At 37.5% G+C, this 26,637-nt stretch overlaps 1 protein-coding gene across 3 annotated transcripts in view; it reads left to right on the top strand.

The window, feature by feature from the left end:
* Positions 1 to 991: 991 nt before the first annotated feature.
* Positions 992 to 26,637, top strand: part of LOC121390418 (rap1 GTPase-activating protein 1-like) — a 204,363-nt gene continuing 178,717 nt past the window's right edge. For 2 of the 3 annotated variants that reach the window (XM_041522224.1, XM_041522223.1), the window contains exon 1: positions 993 to 1,284. In XM_041522224.1, the coding sequence (XP_041378158.1) occupies positions 1,028 to 1,284 (257 nt within the window). In that variant the 5' untranslated portion in view covers positions 993 to 1,027. Of the gene's footprint in view, positions 1,285 to 26,637 lie in introns of all 3 variants that reach the window. The other variant, XR_005960208.1, reaches the window with a different exon arrangement.

The raw sequence follows: 26,637 nt of genomic DNA, 5'->3' as shown, positions 1-26,637 counted from the left end.
CAAGGGATCTTTAATATGCACCATCCCACAGACAGGGTAGTACATACCACGGCCTTTGATATACCAGTTGTGGTGCACTAGCTGGAATGAGAAATAGCGCAATGGGGCCACCGACGGGGATCGATCCCAAACCGACCGCGCATCAAGCGAGTGCTTTACCACTGGGCTACGTCCTGCCCTGTTACTAATAAATAAGCAGGTTGACTGTATGTATGTCAGAATTACCAAATGTTTGACATCCAGTAACCAATGACTTATAAATCTATGTACTGTAGTGTTGTCATTAAACAAAACAAACTTTTAACTTCTAACTTTAACTCTTATACCGGCCTCGGTGGCGTCGTGGTTAGGCCATCGGTACAGGCTGGTAGGTACTGGGTTCGGATCCCAGTCGAGGCATGGGATTTTTAATCCAGATACCGACTCCAAACCCTGAGTGAGTGCTCCGCAAGGCTCAATGGGTAGGTGTAAACCACTTGCACCGACCAGTGATCCATAACTGGTTCAACAAAGGCCATGGTTTGTGCTATCCTGCCTGTGGGAAGCGCAAATAAAAGATCCCTTGCTGCTAATTGGAAAGAGTAGCCCATGTAGTGGCGACAGCGGGTTTCCTCTCAAAATCTGTGTGGTCCGTAACCATATGTCTGATGCCATATAACCGTAAATAAAATGTGTTGAGTGCGTCGTTAAATAAAACATTTCTTTTTTTTTTTTCTAACTTTAACTCAGTGCATGTTAAAATAAATTAGTGGGTTTTTTTGTTGGTTTTTGGAACATGCATTGTAAGATGAACATCAATGGATGCAATCATCATCCACACCAAATAAGTTAATGGTAGAAAAGATATTTAATCGGCAGAATTCCTGTTTTACTGAGCACTATGAATCTTTATGGAATTCACTAAATTCACTAAATTCAAAACGAAGTTGCTGGTAAAAAAAATTCCATATTTTCAGGCAACGATTTGGATCTTGGTACTCAGTTTAATATGCGTGACCGTTCACCTGGTATCTCACGGCAACGACCTATGACCTGTCCCCCTCAGCATGGTCGTAACTCGTATACCAGCCCTGGCTCGCCCACTCAGAAGGCACGCAAGAGCTTTTCGCCGTCCTTGCTCCGGAAAACCCTCTCCCCACGATCTGTGCGACGCAAGAAGTTAGAGCAGTGCCAGCGGATGTGGTCACTGGAGGACCGCTGCAATGGGTGTGGCTTCCCCATGAATGACGAGCGGGTTTCTGTGAAAGGAGATTTGTACCATTTGACGTGTTTTAAATGCTCAAGGTAAGTGGGGTTTTTTGTGACTGTATTTTTAAAACATTGCTGTGAAAGGAGATTTCTACTGTTTGACATGTTTTAAATGCTCAAGGTAAGTGGGGTTTTTTGTGACTGTATTTTTACAACATTGTGTGTTAGGATGTAGCCCAGTGGTAAAGTAAGCTTCTGAAAATTGCGAGAGCGATAATTTCGTTTTCGCATCGCTCGCGTAAGTATGGTTTTGCCTAACCCATTTTTCGTTCACGCATTGAATTTATGACATTTACATGGTCAGCGGATAAAATGTAGCCTAGTGGTAAAGCATTCACTTGATGCATGGTCGGTCTGGGATTGATCCCCGTCGGTAGACTCATTAGGCTATTTGCACACCACGACTGATATACCAAAGGCTGTGGTATGTGTCTTTGGGATGGTGCATATAAAAGATCCCTTGCTGCTAATCGAAAACGGTAGTCCATGAATTGGTGACAGCAGATTTCCTCTCTCAATATCTGTGTAGTCCTTAACCATAAGACTGATGCCATATAACCGTAAATAAAATGTGTTGAGAGTGTCGTTAAATCAAACATTTCCTCAAACTGCTGACATTTCAAGCTTCTTGGTTTGGTCCTTTCAGCATAGAGATAACAAAATTTAACTACAGGGTATATATATATATATATATATTTTACACCACACACTATAATGGATATGTTAATTATTCATTTAATTTGTTTGTTTGTTTGTTTGTTCATTCTTCCGTCTGTTCGTTCGTTTGTTAATTTTGTTTGTTTATTCATTCATTTGTCCATCAATCTATCCATTCATTCGTTTGTTTGGTTTGTATGTTTGTTCATTCATTCATTTGTTCATTCGTTCATTCGTTCATTCATTCATTTATTCATTCATTTATTCATTTGAGACGGGACGTAGCCCAGTGGTAAAGCGCTCGCTTGATGTGCAGTCATGGGATCGATCCCCATCAGTGGGCACATTGGACTTATTTCTTGTTTCAGCCAGTGCACCATGACTGGTATATCAAAGGTCGTGGTATATGCTATCCTGTCTGTCGGATGGTGCATATAAAAGATCCCTTGCTACTAATGGAAAAAATGTAGTGGGTTTCCTCTCTATGACTGTCAAAATGATCATATTTTTGATATCCAATAGCCGATGATTAATAAATCAATGTGCTCTAGTGGTATTGTTAAAGAAAACAAACATTAACTTTTATTAATTTGTTTGTTCATTTGTTTGTTTGTTTGTCTATTCATTCTTCCTTCAAACTTAACCGGCCTCTGTGGCGTCGTGGTTAGGCCATCGGTCTACAGGCTGGTAGGTATTGGGTTCGGATCCCAGTCGAGGCATGGGATTTTTAATCCAGATACCGACTCCAAACCCTGAGTGAGTGCTCCGCAAGGCTCAGTGGGTAGGTGTAAACCACTTGCACTGACCAGTGATCCATAACTGGTTCAACAAAGGCCATGGTTTGTGCTTTCCTGCCTGTCGGAAGCACAAATAAAAGATCCCTTGCTGCTAATCAGAAAGAGTAGCCCATGTGGCGACAGTGGGTTTCCTCTAAAAATCTGTGTTCCTTAACCATATGTCTGACGCCATATAACCATAAATAAAATGTGTTGAGTGCGTCGTTAAAGTTTCCTTCAAACTTTTAAACACTTGTGACCTAACTGAAAAAAACAAACATGAATCATGATGAAACTGCAACATGAGAGGTCTGTTTCACAACATCATATTCTATTTATGCTGCCAGTTTAGCGAAACCTGCAGTGCGTGCTGGGTAATATCCTCTCTGTATAGAGTCATACTGTTAAACCTCCTGTATGGTGCAGTGAATGAAATGCCACAGAGTTTTCACGACAGAACAGAACAGAACAGAACAGAACAGAAACTATATCTACATTTGAGAAAGATGAGAAAATATACATTTTGCAGGTCAGTAAGTTATGGGTCGACATCTATTGATTACTCCATGCAGTTCAATACAATTTAGATGTCAGAATATATTCTGTAAAAAATACAACAGTGGCCTAGGAAAGTGCCAAAAGGTGGGGTGTGGGGGTGTGGGGTGTGTGTGTGTGGGGGCACACTTTTATATTTACACACTTTTACACTATTATAAAGCAACTATAAAGCAAAATATCTGAAAAGTGAGGGGGTCACATGTCCCCCTTGCCCTCTCCCCCCCACCCCATTTCCTATGCCAGTGAACACTATAAAGAAGGCTACGTAACTGCTAGTTTTAGGAAGTACTTCCCCTTGACAACTACATTGTAAAAAAAAATCAAACATAGGTTATTCATATAATTTATCAAGTTAGCCACCCGTATGCTAAAGTACTGTCATCTCATTTTGCTGTTACCGGCCTCGGTGGCATCGTGGTAGGCCATCGGTCTACAGGCTGGTAGGTACTGGGTTCGGATCCCAGTCGAGGCATGGGATTTTTAATCCAGATGCCGACTCCAAACCCTGAGTGAGTGCTCAGCAAGGCTCAATGGGTAGGTGTAAACCACTTGCACCGACCAGTGATCCATAACTGGTTCAACAAAGGCCATGGTTTGTGCTATCCTGCCTGTGGGAAGCGCAAATAAAAGATCCCTTGCTGCTAATCGGAAGAGTAGCCCATGTAGTGGCGACAGCGGGTTTCCTCTCAAAATCTGTGTGGTCCTTAACCATATGTCTGACGCCATATAACCGTAAATAAAATGTGTTGAGTGCATCGTTAAATAAAACATTTCCTTCTTTCTTTTCTCATTTTGCTGTTATACAAGTTGGAATAAATCACTTGCACAGTTGTTATTGGTTTGTACAAATTTCAAAGTTCGTCAGAGGATCCAATCACTTCATTTCACCTATTATCTGTTTGGGTTTTCTCCCCATCCCAACCAGTGTACTATGACTGGTATGTGCTGTCCTGTCTGTGGGAAAGTTCATATAAAAGATCTCGTACTGCTAGTGGTAAAAAATGTTAGCAAGTTTCCTCTATGACAAATGTCAAAATTAACAAATATTTGACATCCAATAGTAATAGTCTTATTCTGCAGCGGAATAGGTGACTCAGGTTGTATAGCATAGTTGTTGTGCTAGTACTAGGTAAGTATGAATAATAACGAAAATTAGAAACAAATTTTCAAAATCAGTGTGTTCTACTGATGTCATTAAACAAAAACAAACTTTAAACTTTCTTTAGCCTACACTTTGTTTATAATACATGAAGCACGATGATTGGAAGATGACTGGTGAAAATAATGCTGCAGTTAGAAGGATCCATAATAAAATTGGATAAAACTCTGGCAACTGAATGTTTTTTAAAATGTTGCACAGAAATGCACTACAGTTGTCTTGAAACTGAGAGTTAGTCTAAGCCAAATATATAATGAAAGAAGTTTAAAAAAAAACATGCTTGTCCATCTGTCTAGCCATTCAGTTTTACCATCCATCCATCCATCCACCCATTCATCCACCAACCCACCCATCCACCCACCCATCCATCCATCCATCCATCCACCCATCCATCCACCAACCCACCCACCCACCCATCCATCCATCCATCCATCTATCCATCCACCCATCCATCCACCAACCTCCCACCCACCCATCCATCCATACATCCATCCATCCACCAACCCACCCACCCATCCATCCATCCATCCATCCATCCACCAACCCACCCACCCATCCATCCATCCATCCATCCACCCATCCATCCACAACCCACCCACCCATCCACCCATCCATCCATCCATCCATCCATACATCCATCCATCCATCCATCCATCCATCCATCCAGTCAGATTGCTCCAAATCTGAACATTAGTGGTCCTAGATTTTCGCTACCATCCACATTTATTGGACTTCATTAAATATTTTCTTTTCTTCATTAAATATTTTCTTTTCTTTAATAACTGATACCAGTTAATTATTAGGCAAAGTAATTTAACACATACACAAAAAGAGATTTTAAGTAAAAAAATCATAATTTATTGGATTAACTTTGTTTTCTACTTAATAAAACTGAATGAAACTAAAGTGACATTAAATAAAACTTTAAAATATAATTTCAGAAATTTGCCTGAGGATTATTATAAAAACAAATGTTTGTTTTTTTCAAAAAAAAATATTTGAACATGGCCCAAGGTGTTTAAAAAATGTATGCTTTACACGACACATGAGTGACATGGGGCTCATTTATTGGTGATTGGATTGATCAACATCAGTAAAAAAAATTGTCGTGTTGTGCATCTTATATGAAGTTTCATTTGTTTGATTTCCTAGGAGAGGCAGAGGCCCTTTTGAGGTTGCTTCTTATAAATATTCAACTTATAAAATGTAACTAACGTAGATTCTATTCAGGCTTATTTTGTCAGAATGGATGAAATAATCATTGGATGGATGCATCGATGGATGAATGGATGCATGCATGGATGGATGGATGTATGGATGGATGCATGGATGGATGCATGGACAGATGGATAGACAGATGTGTGGATGGTTGGATGGATGGATGGATGGTTGGATGGACAGATCGACGGACAGATAGGTGAATGGTTGGATGGATAGATGGACTGATGGACAGTTGGATGGATGGACAGTTGGATGGATGGATGAATGGATAGACTGATGAACAGATGAATAAATGAATGGATGGATGGATGGATGGACAGAAGGCTGGTTTATGAGTGGATTGATGGATGGAAGGGTGGACTAACAGATGGGTGGGTGTATCATTAGAGAGGTAGATGGATGGATGGATTGACAGATGTGTGGGTGGATGGGTAGAGAGGTGGATGGATGGACGGGACGGACAGACGGATGGATAGATGGATGGATGGATGGACAGAAGGCTGAGTGGACAAAAGGCTGGGTGATGGGTGGAGAGGTAGATGGATGGATTGATGGACAGATGGTTGGATGAGTTTGGATAAGTGGATTTTTCCAATCAGCCAAATGAAATAAATTAGTGGAAAGTGACAATCCCAGCTGTCGGGTAAATATTAAGTACAAGCTCAGTGAGGTGGGATGTAAAGTGCTCACTTTGTGCGCGGTCGGTCTGGGATCGATCCCCGTCAGTGGGCCCATTGGGCTATTTCTCGCTCCAGCCAGTGAACCACAACTGGTATATCAAAGGCTGTGGTATGTGCTATCCTGTCTGGGATGGTACATATAAAAGATCTCTTACTACTGCAGAAAAAATATAGCGGGTTTCCTCTCTAAGACTATATGTCAGAATTACCAAATGTTTGACACCCAACAGTTGATGATTAATAAATCAGTGTGCTCCAGTGATGTTGTTAAACAAAACAAACTTTATTTACAAGCTCAGTGAATGTTAAAATGCAAAACAGTATAACAAATTGTTGATAGACAAATGGAATGGGCATTCCGTCTTGTCCTCCCCCATCCACACCCCACACCCCCCACGTTCTTATGACTTTCAAAATTAAACAACAAAGGTAAACGATAGGAAAGAAGTTCAACTCATTACCCTTTGTTGATTGTTATCCTTCAACCACTGTTTCTATTGCCAGAATATGATGACAGATAAAGCAAAGTCATATCCTGCTATTGTGATGTCACACACATTGCCTACATTACAAAATCGCAGCCTTTGATATACCATTTGTGGTGCACTGGCTAGAGTGAGAAATAGCCCAATGGGCCCACTGACGGGGATCGATCCCAGACCGACTCGGCACAAAGTGAGCACTTCACCACTGGGCTGCTAATCGATAAGAGTAGCCCATGAAGTGGCGACAGCAGGTTTCTTCTCTCAATATCTGTGTAGTCCTCAACCATATGTTGGACGTCATATAACCGTAAATGAAATGTGTTGAGCGTGTCGTTAAATAAACCATTTCCATCCTTCCTGATTTTTAAATGTAATGACAGAATGAAGTGTGTTTCATTTTATTTCATTTATACCTATATCCAATTAAGGTTAAGGTATACTGTCAGAGCACACACCTTAGCTGGACCATCTGACCAGGATAGTTGGTTAGTTGTTAATGGTAAGTAAGAGAGAAATCTGTACAGAAACCTTACATCTACCCACTAAGTCATTAAACGTCCTATGGCTGATAGCTGACAACAGGATGTGAACCCAGTACCTACCAGTCCTAAGTCTGATGGCTTAAGCACTACACCACTAAGCCTGGTAATGAAGTGTAGTGAAACCTGTTTAAGCTGGATTATACCGGGGACTTAATATGTATCCTATACCGGCCTCGGTGGTATCGAGGTTAAGCCATTGGACATACGGCTGGTAGGTACTGGGTTCGCAGCCCGGTACCGGCTCCCACTCAGAGCGAGTTTGAATGATTCAATGGGTAGGTGTAAAGCCACTACACCCTCTTCTCTCTCACTAACCACTAACCGGCCTCGCTGGTATCGTGGTTAAGCCATTGGACATAAGGCTGGTAGGTACTGGGTTCGCAGCCCGGTACCGGCTCCCACTCAGAGCGAGTTTGAATGATTCAATGGCCACTACACCCTCTTCTCTCTCACTAACCACTAACCGGCCTCGCTGGTATTGTGGTTAAGCCATTGGACATAAGACTGGTAGGTACAGGGTTCGCAGCCCGGTTCCGGCACCCACCCATAGCGAGTTTTAATGACTCATTGGGTAGGTGTAAGGCCACTACACCCTCTTCTCTCTCACTAACCAACTAACAACTAACCACTAACCCATTGTCCTGGACAGACAGCCCAGATAGCTAAGGTGTGTGTGTGTGCCCAGGACAGCGTGCTTGAACCTTAATTGGCTATAAGCACAAAAATAAGTTGAAATGAAATGAATATATCCTATTTAGATGGGATCCGGAGTTCAAATGGTTGTATTTTAGAATTTACAAAATTAGGACCATGAAACGTGGCCAGTTTTGACAAGATTCCGTTTTGTCCAGGGTCCAGTTTAGCCAAGTTTCCATGTATATTTGTTGGGCTAGGAAAATAAGGGGAAACTCTGCAACAAGTGTTTGTCAAAACATTTTTAGTAATATTTGATTCCTCACAAAACCAATATTTTCATAAACCTTTTTTTTTTTTTTTTTAAAGTTTATTATATAAATTCTGACATAAAAATTACTCATTCTTGTGATTCATTCTTGTGATTCATTCTTGTGAATGAGATGCTAGTGTAAAACCAGGAAATCCTGTTGTTTCAATTGTCTGCCGTCTTCCAGAGAGGAATTCCACGAGATGTTTATGACAACACGATGACACGAGCACAGTAGATGGCGACATGCCAGACATTATCATTCTCTCTTCTGTGGGTTTAATCAAACAAGTTTATTAATAGTTCCATTGCTGGAAGCAAACTTAAACAAAAGTTTTAGATGAATGGGAAAGCATGTAACCAGAAATCTTTTTTAATTTCGTGAAAGTATTCATTAACTTTTTGTTAAGGAAATATTAAAAACAGATGGCGTTTATGTAAGACAGATGTTATTTAACAATATGTAAATGCTTATTTTGCTACTAATTTATTCATGGCTGAGGCCTAAAAAAAATGGGTTTCCTGGACTATGCAAAAACGAAAAATAGGGGAGGTCAGCTTTAAAAAACACCTTTTTTTATTACATAGGTCCAAATAAAATGTAATGTCTATCAATTTCATCTACATTTTAATGATAATAATAAAAAATAATTTTAAAAAAAACATCAAGAAAAAAGAATGGTCAGCTTTTTTTTCTGGTTACCCAAGGTTTTGAAATGTTGTCTCCTGAACCTAGTCACTCACTCACTTAATCAGTGACTTGTACACTTGCTCAACCACTCACTTGCTCAATGACTCACTTGCTCAACTGCTTGCTTGCTCACTTAACCACCCATCCACTCAATTACTGACATGCACTTAATCACAATTGGTTATCATTGACACCTGCCATCAACACCCCTCAAAACTCATTCTGGCACTCGCTCGCTCACTTGCTCACTCGCTCACTCGATCAATAACTCAATCACTCCCTCACTCACACTCACACATTCACTCACTCACTACACATTCACTCACTCACTCACCCACCCACCCAACACCATTCACTCAATTACTCAGTCGATCTGATTAATTATCAATCAACCAACCACTCACTAGCTCAACCACTTACTCACTAAAAACCCACCCAGAACTCTCCCAATGAAAAAATGCACATACCTACTCAATCTCTCACCTACCCCACCCCATTAAGGCCCCACCATTATAAAATTAAAGAATTGGGTATATAAGCTGTGTATCAATAATGGAGGGAGGAACCTGCAGGCAGACAGGTGTTGACAGGTCTTCATTAGCACTTGATCTCTGCTTGGGCAGGGGGACTTCAGTGATTCCCCTGTTGATTCTCCCTGTTGATCTTCTTGTTAAAAGTTCCTCCCTCCAAAGAAGTTATATTGTTTTTTCAAATCACCGTATTTGTCGGCAAATATTAACATCCACAATCAATAGAGGAAAAATAGAAAACAATAGGAGAAATGCGCCGTTACTCGTCGTTGCGTTCTTGGCACATGTGTACTTCCTAAACAACAAGCCATTACGTTACGTTTAGATAGTTCCTCACAGTGCGTTTTGGAAACACAGTTTGTTGCTTTTTCCTATTGGTGCAGGACGTTTTTGGTGTGACTTTGTTGCCGTTTCCCTCCCCAATATCCATATTGTAGATAAGGTGTAGCTGCTATCGCTACATGTTTGTAAACTAATTAACTTTGACCTTGTAGTTGTGTTTGCAAACTGTGGCGGTACCGTTTCCTGAAACTAAAAAAAAATGCTAGTCCAGAAGGTTGTAAATCATTTCGTTCATTGACCATTCCAAGATACGGAAGTATTGGAAACTGAGACGAAATCTTTGTGGTTGGTCCTTGTGAGCGTGGAATGGTGTTCATGAATTCTGTTATAACGGGACTTTTATTATTGTGATTTCTAGATTCAGGTATTGAACTGAAATTGGAATTCCATTTCCAGCGAAAGGAAAAGATATACTTCTTCCAATGTAGATAGGATTTTTATTATTGAGATTTCTATATTTATGTATTGAACTGAAATTGGAATTCATTCCCGGGGAAAAGATAAAAAGTCTTTTCTATAATATACTGTGATTTTATTTGAAAACATGAGATTCAAATTTGAATTAATTCACAGCTGAAGAATCTGGTTTTTTGTTTTTTTTTAAAAGAAGACTTTATACACCAATAAAGAAAATATATCCAACGAACAGTGTGATTTCAGTGGTTTCATCTCACAAAATGCAATTGTGAAAAAGCTGTCTCGACCTATTTGATATCCCTGTTTTATTAAGCTAGTTAAGTGTGACTTGTGTGAACTAAAAGTTGAATTAATTCATTGTTGAAGAGGAAAACCAGATCCACTTTGGACACTTGTTGTATAGAGTTTAGTGCATTTCCACTATACGTTAGTATTGAGATTTGATCGGACAACATGAGGAAACGGTCGTACTCATTGCTGGACAAACGGTCATCTGGGTCACCTCTTCTTGATTCTGTGATGGTCTACACAAGAACACCCAAATTAAGGTGGGTTTTTAACTTAAACTTCATTATAGTCAAGTATGTTATCATGGGGGGGGGGGGGGTAGAGGAGCTAACAAACAACCTTTTCGAAAAAAAAATTAAATCCACTTTTTCATCTTTATTATTTTTTTATTATTATTTTATGCAATATTATTATGAAAAGGAACTCTAGTAGTTACACAATTCCTGGAAGACACCCGTGTTAGTTCATTTGTCCATTCTGTCTAGTGTTCCATGCATGCTTGGTACAGTGTTTATCAAAAGCAGTGGAAATCAGCATGGACAAAATGTAATGATAATCAGAATGGGATAATCTATCTGATTCCAGAAGTCTGAAAACATCAATTTTGGACAACATGAGGAAATATTTTTGGTTCTATTTACATAAATACTCATACTTGTACATGTACACTGGGTGATGATAATTTAATATTTTCTTGGTAACAGTACATCTTTAATATATTGCCCAGGAGGATGTGCTTGAACCTCTTGTGGATCTAAGCATGTAAATAAATATCATTTTAATTAGATTTTTTATGTTTGTATCCATTTAAGGTTAAAGCAGGCTGTCTAGACAGTGGATTAATGGTTAGTGATAATGAGATGGAACTTCGCCTTAAAACCTTTTTAGTTGAACCATTAAAATTTACTCTGGGTGGGAGCTGGTACCAAGATATGAACTCAGTTCTTACCAGCCTTAACTCTTAACATTCACCCTATATAGGATAAATATCATGTTCATGGTACATTCATTAAAGGTTGACTTTATGATAAAATTGTTAACTTTTAGTTATACAGTTCAAGTCTGTTTTATTGTATACTTTGTATTATGTTATTCTTAACACTGCTTTCATGTAAGTGCCGCAAAGCGTTTTACAAAATAGCTACACTATATGTTCCAAATGTTATTTAAAAACGAGGATAACAATGTTATTCATACATGACATCATTCTTAATAATTTTTAGAACGTACACTATACAGCTGCAGATGGGGAAAATTGCACAAATTATGTCATTATTCAAGGGAGTACAAGATTGTGTTCAAAGGGGGGGGGGTAGGGTTTCAGAGGTTGAAACCCTTCTGTGCTCGAGCAAAGTTTCCTTTTTTCAATATATTTTCGAGGAGAGTATTACTCAACCCCCCACCCACCCCCCACCCACCCATCCCACCGCCACACACACCCCCACCGCCACCCCCACACCCCTATAAACTTCGCTTGTCATGGTCTATACCCCACTTTGCTAAAACTCCTACACACGCGCCTGGAGTCAACTCAACTCGTGACATTTAAAAAAAAAAAAATTCATGAAACTGAAACTGCCTTTATTAGATATAAAAACACATATGTAAAATGTCATCTCCTATAATTTGACTATAACTTGCAAAAAAAAAAAAAAATTGTTTTGGTTTTAACTTTTCTTTATTATAAAGTTAACCTTTTAGTATGACAGGGAAAATGTGGTTGGATGAGCATTAGATTCATAATCATGTAAATAAATATTACATGGACGTACATTGATATATCACAGTATTTACACTCTAATGGATGTCCCGACTGTTTGGCTTGAGGCATATTAGTGTAAAGTCTGTGATATTACATCTATCAGTTGAAAGTATGTGTTATTACAACTAGCGGTGGAAAGTCTGCATGTGTTAGTACAACCGGCTAAGGTGAGGTGTGTCGTTAACCAGCTCAGTAATTAACAAACATCACTGGTTGACGTAACCAACCACTCTTCCTGGTCCAGTGTTGGGCACGTGCGGTCTTGTTAGCCGCAGAATAGGACATCTGACCAACCCTTGTAGTGTCTTGAATATCACTTAATCTTTTCTAAGGTATTAAATGAACAGATGTAGATCTTACACTGGATCATACTTGACTAACAAAAGTACATCAACTATTTCTAAGGTACTGATGTACATTGTATGTTTAATCATACTTGACTAATGCAAGTGTATAAACTGTTCCTTAGGTATTAAATAAACTGATCTCTTACATTGGATCAGACTTGACTAATGAAAGTGTATAAACTTGAAAGGAGTTATCTGTATACGTCTGTGGTGTAAATTCGTGGATTTAACAGAAGTAAGCCTTTAAGTAACGTTTTGATTGTCGGCTACCTATCCAGTTTTTAAACCTGACTAGTAGGTATGTATATTTGTTTATATATTTGTTTTCCATTTAACTATAAGACACACATGTTGGTTAACCAGTGAATTAAGTGTTTTAAGTATCGGTTAATCTTTTGTAGATATTAAATTAATTGATATATATATACAGTATTTGATCTCCAGTTGTATACAGGATATCTAAGCAGATGTGGGTGTATATTATAAATGAAAAAGGAGCTGATAAGTGTATGGTATAAATTCATTGCTTTAACTGAAGTAGGATCAAAGTCACATTTAGGGTTTTTCTTAGCTCCCTAACTATTTAAACTGGGTAGTAAGTATATAAGCTTGTTTTTTTACTTGTTTTTCAGTTAATTACCAGTATAATATGCATGAAAAAAAAATTCTACTGTTTATTTCAGTAGACTCTTTTTTTTATTTATAATCCACTAATTATAAAGTGTTTCTTATTATTTGTTTTTGTTTAACTACATGTTTAATGTAATCTTTTGTACTATCCAGCACTTAATGTGATCATACTTTTTATTGGTTACATGTAGTGCTGGGAATTGGTTGAAATATATCGCCATCTGTCATTGGTTATAATTGGTTTGCATTAACCATCAACTTTTAATTTTAAAATCAGTGGAACCCTCAAAATTAGTCTCTTTGTAAACCAGGGGGAGGATTTAGCTCAGTCGATTGAGTGCTAGCTTGAGGTACTGGGCGTCACAGGATCAAACCACTTCAGTGGATCCGTTCAACTGATTGGATTTTTTTCTCGTTCCATCCAGTGCACCACAACTGATCAAAAGCCATGGTATGTGCTTTCCTGTCTGTGGAAAAGTGCATATAAAAAATTGTTGCTGAGCACTAATGAAAAAATATGGCAGGTTTCTTCTAAACACTACATGCCCCACAGCTGGTATCAAAGGCTGTGGTATGTGCTGTCTGTCTTTGGGAATGTGCATATAAAAGATCCCTTGCTGCATTAGGTAAAATATAGCGGGTTTCCTCTGATGACTATGTGTCCGAATTACCAAATGTTTGACATCCAATAGCCGATGATTCATTAATCAGTGCTTTAGTGGTGTGGTTAAGCAAAACAAACAAACTTTAGATCGATCGCGCATCAGGTGAGCGCTGTACCACTGAGCTACATTCCGCCCCTGTAGTAATTAGTGCTGTCAATTCTAACACGGGACAACAGTGTTGGAAATATTCTTTGATGAATTACTGAACAATTACTGGCAATTCACCAGCCTTACTTTGAAGTCTGAATAAATAATTCACCACACTTTGCATGCTGTGTTTAAATACAGTGAAACCCATCTAAACCATTTCATTTCAGCTTATTTTCGTGCTTATATCCAATTAAGATTCAAGCACACTGTCCTGGGCACACACCTCAGCTATCTGGGCTGTCTGTCCAAGACAGTGGGTTAGTTGTTAGTTGGTTAGTTGATTAGTGAAAGAGAAGAGGGTGTAGTGACCTTACACCTACCCACTGAGCCCTTAAGAACTCGCTTTGGATTGGAGCCGGTACCGGGCTGCGAACCCTGTACCTACCAGTTTGTAGTCCGATGGCTTAACCACTGCACCACCGAGGCCAGTCATCTAAACCAGACACCCATGGAATGAATGAATGAATGAATGAATGAATGAATGAATGAATGAATGAATGAATGAATGTTTAATGACACCCCAGCACAAAAATTGACATTGGCTATTGAGTGTCAAACAAATGTAAGTACATTATCATTATTTTGAGACACCCATGGAACCAAAGTTAAAAAGTTAAAAGTTTGCTGTGTTTAACGACACCACTAAAGCATATTTCTATAGTAATAATAAGCTGTTGGATCTCAAACATTTGGTAATTTTAACATATAGTTTTAGAGAGGAAACCTGCTACTTTTAGTAGCAAGGGGTTGTTGTATGCACCATCTCACAGACAGGATAACACATACCACGGTCTTTGATATACCAGTCATGGTGCATTGGCTGGAATGAGAAATAGCCCAATGAGTCCACCGATGGGGATTGATCCCAGACCAACCGTGTATCAAGCGGGCACTTTACCACTGGGCTACATCTCATCCTATAGTTTTAGAGAGGAAACCCACTACTTTTAGTAGCAAGGGATCTTTTATATGCACCATCCCTTAGACAAGATAACATTGGCTGGGATGAGAAATAGTCCATTGAGCCCACTGATGGGGATTGATCCCAGACCAACCGTACATCAGACGAATGCTTTACCACTGGGCTATATCGCACCCTCTCCCATGGAACCAAGTGAAAAGTCTGGTTTTAAAGGGCATCTGGTTTAGAAAGGTTATATTCTGTACTGATATTTAAATGGATCTGTTAAAAAAAAAAATTTGAAGGTAGCCTATTCTGGTTTGATTTAGGAGAATAAAAACATGGCCTTTAATGACAGGTGGCTGCTTAATACAGGTCAGTTTATACCATATTAGATTTGAGAAAATATTAGTGTGGTGACAACACAGGTGGCTGCTTAACACAGATGGCTGCTTAATACAGGTGGTTGCATAATACAGGTCAGTTTATACCATATTAATTGATTTGAGAAAATAATAGTGTGGCGACTTAACACAGGTGGCTGCTTAACACAGATGGCTGCTTAATACAGGTGGTTGCATAATACAGGTCAGTTTATACCATATTAGATGATTTGAGAAAATAATAGTGTGGCGACTTAACACAGGTGGCTGCTTAATACAGGTGGCTGCTTAAAACAGGTGGTTGCATAATACAGGTCAGTTTATACCATATTAGATGATTTGAGAAAATAATAGTGCGGTGACTTAACACAGGTGCTTGCTGAATACAGGTGGTTGCATAATACAGGTCAGTTTATACCATATTAATTGATTTGAGAAAAACAATGTGGCATCTTAACACAGGTGGCTGCTTAATACAGGTCAGTTTATACCATATTAAATGATTTGAGAAAATAATAATGTGGTGTCTTAACACAGGTGGCTGCTTAATACAGGTGGTGTCTTAACAGGTGGTTGCTTAATACAGGTGGCTGCTTAATACAGGTCAGTTTATACCATATTAGATTTGAGAAAATAATGTGGCATCTTTACACAGGTGGCTGCTTAATACAGGTGTCTGCTAGGTAGCCGCTAGAACAGGTTTGACTGTATTTTACTTAGGGCGAGATGATCTGGGAGAGATAATCATCTGACTAGACTGTTAGATCACTATAGTCCGTCCCACAGGGAACGTCTTTTTTCATACTATAGAATGTACTACAAGTTATTTATTTCTAAGCTGATTGATTCGTAAATTTCACACAAAAATAGTAATTTTTTGTCATTTCCAAAACATGTTTACTTTTCTGCTTACGTCAAACCAAACTGAAATTATTTTCAAAAAACATTTTTACAGAATGATGGGATGGACTATAGAAAATCTGTGCACATTTAAAAATCTGTCCGCCTCTTGTGTTGGTGCATCGATCCACCCACAATACATCATTTAATCATAAGAAACGAAAGACTTGAGCACAGTGATATTTAAGCATATATTCATTATTAATATAACTCAATATATACTGACAATTAAAAGAAACCCATCTAGGACATATCCGCTGGGAATTTGGAGAGTTTGCCCAAGACAGACGTGCTTGAACCTTCAGTGAGAGTCATTATTAATATAGCTCCGAATATATACTGACAATTGAAAAAAAAACGTCTTGGACGCGTCTGCCAGGAAATTCAGAGAGTTTGCCCAAGACAGATGTGCTTGAACCTTCAGTGAGTCATTATTAATATAGCTCTGAATATACTAACTATTAAAAGAAACCTGTCTTGGGACATATCTGCCAGGAATTTGGAGAGTGGGCCCAAGACAGTCGTGCTTGAACCTTCAGTGGATGCAAGTAATGGGTATGTGTCAAATGGTAGATTGATTGATTGATTGATCAAAAGAAAGTATATAGATCAGTTTTTCAAAATAATACAAATGGCATGAAACACAGCTTGATGAAAGTGATGTATTTTGCAAGTATAATAATTTGGTGATATATCAACACAGTATACAATGATAATTACCATCAAATGTGAACATCACAGATCACAAACACCACAAATGTGCCATTTCATTTAAGGATTGTGTGTTATTTCTTTTACATTCATTGAGGTATGTTACTGTTTGCATTTACCATAGTTCCGACACCCAATAGCCGATGTATTTTTCGTGCTGGAGTGTCGTTAAACCATTCATTCATTCATTCGTTCATTCATTCATTCATTGGGGTATGAACAAAAAAATCTTTTATAAACTGAATCAGCGAAGCTGTTCAGGCATAAATTTCCAAATAATATTGACATATAGTCTCAGAGAGAGGAAACCTGCTACATTTTTTCATTAGTAGCAAGGTATCTTTTATATGCACCATCCCATAGACAGGATAGCACATACCACAGCCTTTGATAATACCAGTTATGGTGAATGGGTCCACCGACAGGGGGTTGATCCCAGACAGACTGCGCATCAGTCGAGTGCTTTACCACTGGGCTAAGTCTTGCCCTATGACCTGTAAAGGCTTGATTTGTTTTGTTCATAGCCAGATGAACTTAAAAAAAAAAAAAAAATGGACATTTTATTTTGAATAATTTTTTTTGGTTCTTAAACAATAACGCTCAGTAAGACAAAGTACCGATATAAAACGACGTTACCTGATGATATAATTTTTGTGTTCATTGCGAAATTAACAAACTCACGTTGCTACGTCTGCACCAATGGGATGACGTCGTATTGTAATGAATGTAATAGAAATTTAATTATATAAGCATTGTCTGTTGTTTCTTTTATGTTCATCAGAGTATTAACAAACTCGTGTTGCTATGGCTGAACCTATAGGATGACATTATATTGTAATAAATGTAACAGAAATTTAATTACATAAAAATGTTTTAGTGTCCTTTCTTTTGATTGTCAGTATATTATTACCGGGGTACTATATCTGGAGCAGACATAATTGTCTGGCATCTGTGGAATTGTGGCTGGATGTATAAATATACCTGAGACAGGTGATTCATTTCACTTCAACTTATTGTCCTGCTTATTAACCATATTAAGGTTCAAACACGCCTTCCTGGGCACACACCGCAGCTGTCTGTCCAGGACAGTGGGTTAGTTGTTAGTTTGTTAGTTGTTAATTTGTTAGTTGTTAGTTTGTTAGTTGTTGTTAGTTGTTGTTAGTTGTTGTTAGTTGTTAGTTTGTTAGTTTGTTAGTTGTTAGTTTGTTAGTTTGTTAGTTGTTAATTTGTTAGTTGTTAGTTTGTTAGTTGTTGTTAGTTTGTTAGTTGTTAGTTTGTTAGTTGTTAGTTTGTTAGTTGTTAGTTGTTAGTTTGTTAGTTTGTTAGTTGTTAGTGAGAGAGAAGAGGGTGTGGTGGTCTTTCACCTACCCAGTAAAACTTGCTTTGGGTGGGAGCCGATACCGGGCTGCGAACCCTGTACCTACCAGCCTGTAGTCCGTGACACCGCTGAGACAGGTGACAGGTGATTGCCTTTTATGTACTTTTATAGAATGACTGAACAAAATGAAAAGAACTCCGGTAATTGTTAAAATATATTTATTGTCATACTGTTAAATCTGTAAATGAATAAATAGCATAACTCCACATATTTTTGGATTTTAAGTTTTGCATGCTTTACAATTTCAGATATTTAATTTGCAACTATGATAATCATATTTCTCGTTCCAACCAGTGCTCCACAACTGGTGTATCAAAGGCCGTGGTATGTACTATCCTGTCTGTGGGATGGTGCATATAAAAGATCCCTTGATGCTAATCGAAAAGAGTAGCCCATGAAGTGATGACAGCGGGTTTCCTCTCTCAATATCTGTATGATCCTTAACCATATGTCTGACACCATATAACCATAAATAAAATGTGTTGAGTGCGTCATTAAATAAAACATTTCCTTCCTTCCTGTGATAATCGGTTTGAAACTTTGATTAACCACTATATAACATTTTAGAATTAACTGTGTAGTGATCTTTGAAACTTTGTAGCGAATCCTTGCATGGTGCGATACTGAACATTATGTTCCCTACATTCTGATTGTGTGCAAGAATTGTCTAACTCAACTTGTAAATGTGCTTATTATATAGAGAATATTTAGAAAGAAAAGAAGAAAAGAAGAAAAAAAACCCCCACAAGAAACCTCTATCATGTAATATTTGGTACTGTGGAGTTGGGACCATATTGAATTACAATTTCAAGACTTCATGGCTACAGTTTTTTTTAACCTATTTTATCGCTATATACACCATAGCCTACGACAGTTTTACAATATCATAGTGCGAAGATATCTTTGAAAATATGAGTCCTGTATGGTTTAAAATATAAATATTACAATATGGTGAAGAAGATCTGTTGTATATATTAGAAAGTTTGCAGTGAAACAGTTGATAAAAATTATGAAGTAAATTGTATAAGAAAAACTACAGTTAAAGATGTCCATTTATTACCCATATGGTTCAAAATATCTTGGTACATATCAAAGTGATACGTCCCACTTGAACGCCAAGTGGGACGTAACACTTTGATATCACATGACGATGTCATAGGTTGGTACCGGCCTCGGTGGCGGCGTGATTAGGCCATCGGTCTACAGGTTGGTAGGTAATGAGTTCGAATCCCAGTCGAGGCATGGGTGTTTTAATCCAGATACCGACTCCAAACCCTGAGTGAGTGCTCCGCAAGGCTCAATGGGTAGGTGTAAACCACTTGCACCGACCAGTGATCCATAACTGGTTCAACAAAGGCCATGGTTTGTGCTATCCTGCCTGTGGGAAGCGCAAATAAAAGATCCCTTGCTGCTAATCGGAAAGAGTAGCCCATGTAGTGGCGACAGTGGGTTTCCTCTCAAAATCTGTGTGGTCCATAACCATGTCTGACGCCATATAACTGTAAATAAAATGTGTTGAGAGCGTCGTTAAATAAAACATTTCTTTTTTTCTTTCATACGTTGGTACACTACAACCTTACAGGAATGTCAACTAAACGAGTTGGGTGATATAAATTAAGATCAATTATGGGTAATAAATAGGTTGTAAACTTGTTTTGTATCATGTACCATTTCGTACCATGTTTATGTCAATCATATTTCTTCAAAAATTATTTCACTCTGGACATAAACATGATATGAAATGGAAATTTGTAGAAATGAGAAATAGAATACAAATGCAATGCATTTTTTTTTTAATGTGTTAAAGGAAAAATACTGGTGATAACATATTACTAGCCCAAAATAGTCTTTATAGTTTATCTGCAGAATGTATTTGATCATATTTGTACACTGGTGTTTATATAAACATTGATTGATGTTTGCATTTCGTGTGCATCACTTTTTTTTTCTACCCAGTACCTAAAATATTTTTCACTCACCCACCCACCCACTCACCCATTCATTCACTCATTCACTCACACATGTACATACACACACATTCATGCATTCATTCATTTTGTAAGTCAATAATGCATTCATTCATTCATTCATTCATTTATACTTTCCCCATGTACCAAAAAAAAACAAAAAAAACTGTTTTGAGAAAACTGGATGTAAATTAATTGTTGATCAATTTTGATAAACATGTAGTCTTTGTTGTTATTATAAATGGATTAATATTAACTTGTTAACATTAAATGTGGCACTAACTGGACATTGTTTAAAGATTACCTATATTTAGACGTGATTTATTTGTTTGGTGAGGACAGTGGTCAGGTTGGACCTGTCTGACTGACCACTCTCTCTCTCTCTGTGTGTGTGTGTGTTTAGTTCGCATAGTGGGAACAAACAGCGGATTCGTCTTGTAAACACTGGTAAATGGAATACAAACATGTTGAAGCCGTTAGACTGGTTCCCATCTTCAGCTCATCTTTGGTGCACCGGTCTATGTTTTTCCCCTGTTGACCATTCACATTAAAATTGGTGTTAAGCCCCTGACTGAAATCTCCCGAATTCCAGTCCGCACACATTCATCAGATTAACCTGCCGATCGGCTTTAAGTAATAACCATGTTATTTTCCCGTTCTTGCCGTTTGAACTTCGTTCACAGTTTGTTCGCGGTTTTCGAAGCTCGTACTTAAACCAGCTTTAGTAAATAACTTTTTTCACACACGGTTCAAGTAACGTTACTACGTGGAATTTCGTGACATGGAAAAATGAGCTTGTTATGTTTTGTACCACTGGTCGACTTCATTTGAGGCTGGTTGGGGAGGACATGCGAAGATGAAATCTCTCATTTACAGCTTGTAGCTAATCATTGAGTTGGTTTAGTGTGATGGAATGTAGCAAGGTGATGTACCGGTACTGTGTTTGAAAAATTCACTGTGCTGGTTTTTCTATATCTTCCCACTTGGAGCGAATTCAGTTGGACATTTAAAAAGTTCATCAAGGAAACGTTTTGTAATTTTAAACAATGAAAGTTTTATTAGTGTTTATTCTGAGGATCATGTCTTTTCATGTGTGTGGAGCGTCAAGTACTTTTGTGGAAAAAAATTGGCTTTGTTCGTGATGATTTAATGGAAGTAGAAAGTTTATTCAAGTGATGCAACGTGATTTGTTTATACAACGGTTTATAATGAGATGGCAAAATGTTGTTTTGTATATTTTAGATAAGTGGAATGCTTAATTTGATAAAATTCATCATCTGGATGAATTTAAGTTATGAACTGATTGTTTATATATGAACTTAATAATAAGACAACCAAATTAAACGTTCACATATATTTGATAATTTTTAAAGTGGTATGTTACTTTTAAATGATTAATGACTAAAGACTTAGGGGAAAAACATTCTGCCATGGCTTTAAAATTATAAAGTGTTTTTTTTTTTCTCCATTTTTATGGTAAAGCAAAGAATTAATGCACTGGCTTAACATTAAAGGTCAGTTTTATGTTGATGCTCCGAAATATAATTTTCTTCCTTTGCTGATTGACAGTTTTACCTTCAAAACTTTATATTTGGTTTGTTAATGACAATTTGATGTGCCTTTTTTTTTTTAGTAAAAGGGTTACGAAAGTGGGTCAGTTAAAAATTATATGTAAATAGAATACATCAGTTTTACAAACAGGGATGGACATACATATATGTGACTGACACCAGAAGTACTATAAATATTGCCATGATTCTCTGAATCCAGTTGACAAACAGTTGCCATGATGGGGATGGGGACTATTTATGTACTCTGTGTGATGTCGCACTAAATGTTTGTATTTAACTTAATGCTGGAATTAATGCAAGAGATAGAAAAAAACCAACAACCCAAGTGATATTTAGATAGATTTGTGGTATAGAAAGGTTAACTTGCAACGGGAGCAAATATCATAATTGTGAGACTGGTTATCGAGGGTTTATCCGCAAGGTGTGAGGGAGGACATGTGTTCATATCGTGTGTATGACACAGGACCTAGGTGGATACGACCAAGACAAACTGCATGCCACTTAGTGACCTGCTCCAGTGTGTTTTCTTCGTGGATATATATATATATATATATATCATTAACAGGATGAAATGTTTTATTTTCTCTAAAACTGGGATGACATTTGTGTTATAAATCAGAGAATGTGTTTGTATTCACACACCTCCAGGAAATACACAGACATACATATTATTTATATCACGTATGCAATCTTGTGTCATTAGCTTTAAAAGTGATGTCAACTTTTTTGTCTTTGGATTCTTGACTTTGGATTTCATCAATGTGGATATCTCCATATGGATTTTATCAATGTGACTATCTTCAAATGGATTTTATCAATGTGACTATCTTTGTATGAATGTTATCAATGTGGCTATCTTCATATAGATTTTTATCAATGTGACTATCGTCATATGGATTTCATCAATGTGGCTATCTTCATAGTGGTTTAATTGACTGCATATTTAGAAATATCTATGTTTTAAGTGTTTCATCATTGAATGTATAAGAAATTGTTGATGAGGATTTGTTGAAAAAGGTAGACCATGATGAACAGATATTTATGGATAGTCATCATTGTTCTAAATGGAATCTGAAAAACAGTAAAAGGTCATTCAAAGAAGCAAATACAATATAAATATTAAATAAATACAAGTTAAAGACTCAACACATTTTAATTGCTATTTTTCAAAGGAAGACCTGTCAATAGTTGCATAATAACAAATCTATCAAATTACCCAGAACCTGCTCCAAGCATTTGCCACATATGTTATGGTAAATGTCATGAACGTTTGACATATTAGATATCTGTGGAAGGTGATTTCAACTGATTGAGTGGACACGGTTGAAGATTCATTCATTCATAAGGATACCTAATACAGCAAAGGAAGTCATTTTTGTCTGTTGGAATTGTTTTGTTTTAACCTCTTGTCTGGTGGATATGAAGTCAAGTCATGCTGGAGACCATGTTGAATGCTTTTATTAAATTACCAAGGTGAGTTGTTCTGGGTTTTAAAACTCTTGTTTTTAAAACTCTGCATGTACGGTTTTACCATTTATTCTGTATGATATCTTCAACTTTGATTCAACATACAGTGGTTTTACTATTTATTCTGTATGAAAAGTCTATCATGTTCAGAAGTCCACATGCAGTGTTTTTACCATTGATTTCACATGCAGTCCTTTCCATTGATTCCACATGCAATCCTTTCCACTGATTCCACATGCAGTCCCTTCCATTGATTCCACATGCAGTCCCTTCCATTGATCCCACATGCAGTCCCTTCCACTGATTCCACATGCAGTCCCTTCCACTGATTCCACATGCAGTCCCTTCCACTGATTCCACATGCAGTCCCTTCCACTGATTCCACATGCAGTCCCTTCCACTGATCTCACATGCAGTCCCCCTTCCACTGATTCCACATGCAGTGTGTATACCAGAAATTCTGTATCAAGAATCATTGGTATTGATTCCCCAATCTTTACCATTAAATCCACATACAGTGTCTTTTACATGGATTCCACATGCAGGTGGGGGTTTTTATCATTGATTCCATATATATTTTCTACCATTGATTCGACATAGTGTCTTTTCCATTAATTCCACCCACTTCCACTTAAAATGTCTTTTCCATTGATTCTACATACAGTGCCTTTTACACTAATTCCACTTAATGTCTTTTTAATTGAATCGACATACATTGTCTTTTCCATTGATTCCATGTTAAGTGATTTTTCCATTGATTACACATTAAGTGTTTTTTCCACTGATTCCACATTGTTTTTTCCATAATTTTGTTCTACATATTATGTCTACCACTCATTGCACATGTTTTGTTTTTATTAATAATGATCATGTGTACAATTATTTTACCATCAATTCTACATACAGAGCTGTAACCATTTCATATCAAGTTTGTGTCCTGTGTGTCAGTTACTAAAATATGTACCATATGAAAATGATTTCACTTTAGACAAATACTTGATAAAAAAGGCGAGCGGGATTTAGCTCAGTTGGTTGAGTGCTCGCTTGAGGTGCTTGCATCGCAGGATCGAACCACCTGTGTGGATCCATTCAGCTGATTGGATTTTTTCTCTCATTCCAACCAGTGCACTACAACTGAACAAAAGCCATGGTATGTGCTTTTCTATCTGTGGAAAAGTGCATATAAAAGATCCCTTGCTGCTAATGGAAAAATGTAGCGGGTTTCCTCTGATGATTATGAGTCAGAATTACCAAATGTTTGATATCCAATAGCTGATGATGAATTAATCAATGTGCTCCAGTGGTGTCATTAAACAAAACAAACTCTTCTTTTTTTTTATATACAAAAGGTTATAAATGTTATATTATAATTCTGTGATGTTAATGTGTGGGTTGAGAAGGGTGAAAACTGTTAGTGATTGAAAGTGGATGTGAAGTGTCGTAAACTAGCTGATTGTAAGCAAAGATGTTATAAAAGACTTGGCAGCTGTGAAACAGGAGATATTCCAATGGTTTTAATTACTCGAGCCTTGCCAAGAATCTCGGCAATTCAAATTGTAATTAATATCAACAAATCATTTATCGTAGTTGTTACATTTGTCATTAATACCTCAGATAATCTCACACATGCGTTGTTGCCTGTATACATTTAAGTTGAAATAATCTGCTGAATTGGCGAGAAAAACAAAGTTCTAACCCAACATGTTTTTGGTCTCCATTGTTGAGACAAAAATCTTGCTGATACAAAACACCACAAAAGACTGGATCCATGAACACGCCCTTCGATAAACAAGTCGAGCAGCAATACTAATAGTAACTATTTTGACTTTGATCTTTCTTATCTGTCATTCTAGCTGACTCTTTACGTACAGCAAGCTGTGTGAAGTGAACTTGAAAGTTGTTGTTTAAAGAACGGCTGTGGATATGCCTCGTAAGAAGTGGTAATTTGGCGTATAACAACTCAAAAGACATCAACCTTTGACATAGCTGGATTGTCCTCTACATAGATAGCAATGTCCTGTTTATAACTTGGGTCATGCTTTGTATTTAAAAATTGTCAATTTCAAAATTTGAGACTACTAAAGGGTCATTAAATGCTGTGTGAAGTTTGTTTTGTTTAACGACACCACTAGAGCCCGTTGATTACTTAATAATCGGTTACTGGCCTTACCTTCTTCTCACTTCCAGGTAGTACTAAACCAAATAACTTCCGGCTGGGTCAAAGTTCGAGGTGCACCGAACTTTTGATAGAGAAGTGAACACCACAAGTCCTGTGATTGGCTATAAATGTGAGTGTGTTGGTTGTAAAAAAAATTACTTTCATCTGGGCTAAAAATGTATGCAATTTTATTTCATCTAGTACCACTGTGTCAAGTAGGCTTGTGCTTGGAACATGTATGGGGTACCTGTAAAAAAAAGTACTCAAATTGTGTGCGGAACTAGGGTAGTCATAGACGCTACCCGTTATCTCAGAAATGAGCAGCTTGACACCCACTTTTTTGTGATTCACTTTAAGGGTGAGGGGTGGTAGTATTTATATCCGTGGCGTTTATGTCGATTAATACGTTGCAGGTAGGAGTTTTAGCCACATATGTTACTATTGTCGTCTATGGGATTTGATTTGGTAGTATACACCCTCCAGCACTTAATGTGTAAATTTTAAAAAACAAAATGGTCAATCTCATCTACCAATTATTGTTTTTATTTGTGGCTTTCAACTTCTTTTGAATGCCGACCATGTGTCTTCATTTTCTGATAGATTGTTTTCCTGCAACCACCGTTTCTATTGACAGAATATGATAAAGGATAAAGCAAAGTCATAGTAGCAGGATATGACATTTGACATTAAACGCATAGCTACATTACAAAATTGCTCATTTGACCTCTAGGTCATCATACAATGTGGCTGAAATAACAGAAATAATAGCTTTTCTCTTTAATTTTTATGGTCTGCAGGATAAAGATAATAACTAGTTAATGACATCAGATATCTGCTTTATCCTGTTCAGGCCGAATGAGAAATTCCGCGAAACTAATGCCCCATTCTTATCTTCACAGGATAAAGCAGATATGTGACATCATTAACTAGTTATTTTCTATATAAAGTTAAAGTTTGTTTTGTTTAACAACATCACTAGAGCACATCAATTTATTAATAAATTTGTTTTTTTTTAGTAATTCTGACATATAAGACTTAGAGTGATAACCTGATAAATGTTTCCATTAGTAGCAAGGGATCTTTTATATGCACCATCCCACAGACTGAATG

The sequence above is a fragment of the Gigantopelta aegis genome, chromosome 15 (genome assembly GCF_016097555.1).
Source record: "Gigantopelta aegis isolate Gae_Host chromosome 15, Gae_host_genome, whole genome shotgun sequence".
In the NCBI taxonomy this organism is placed as follows: Eukaryota; Metazoa; Mollusca; class Gastropoda; order Neomphalida; family Peltospiridae; genus Gigantopelta; species Gigantopelta aegis.
Note: the sequence above shows the minus strand (reverse complement) of the source record. Positions and strands in the feature narration are given on the sequence as shown.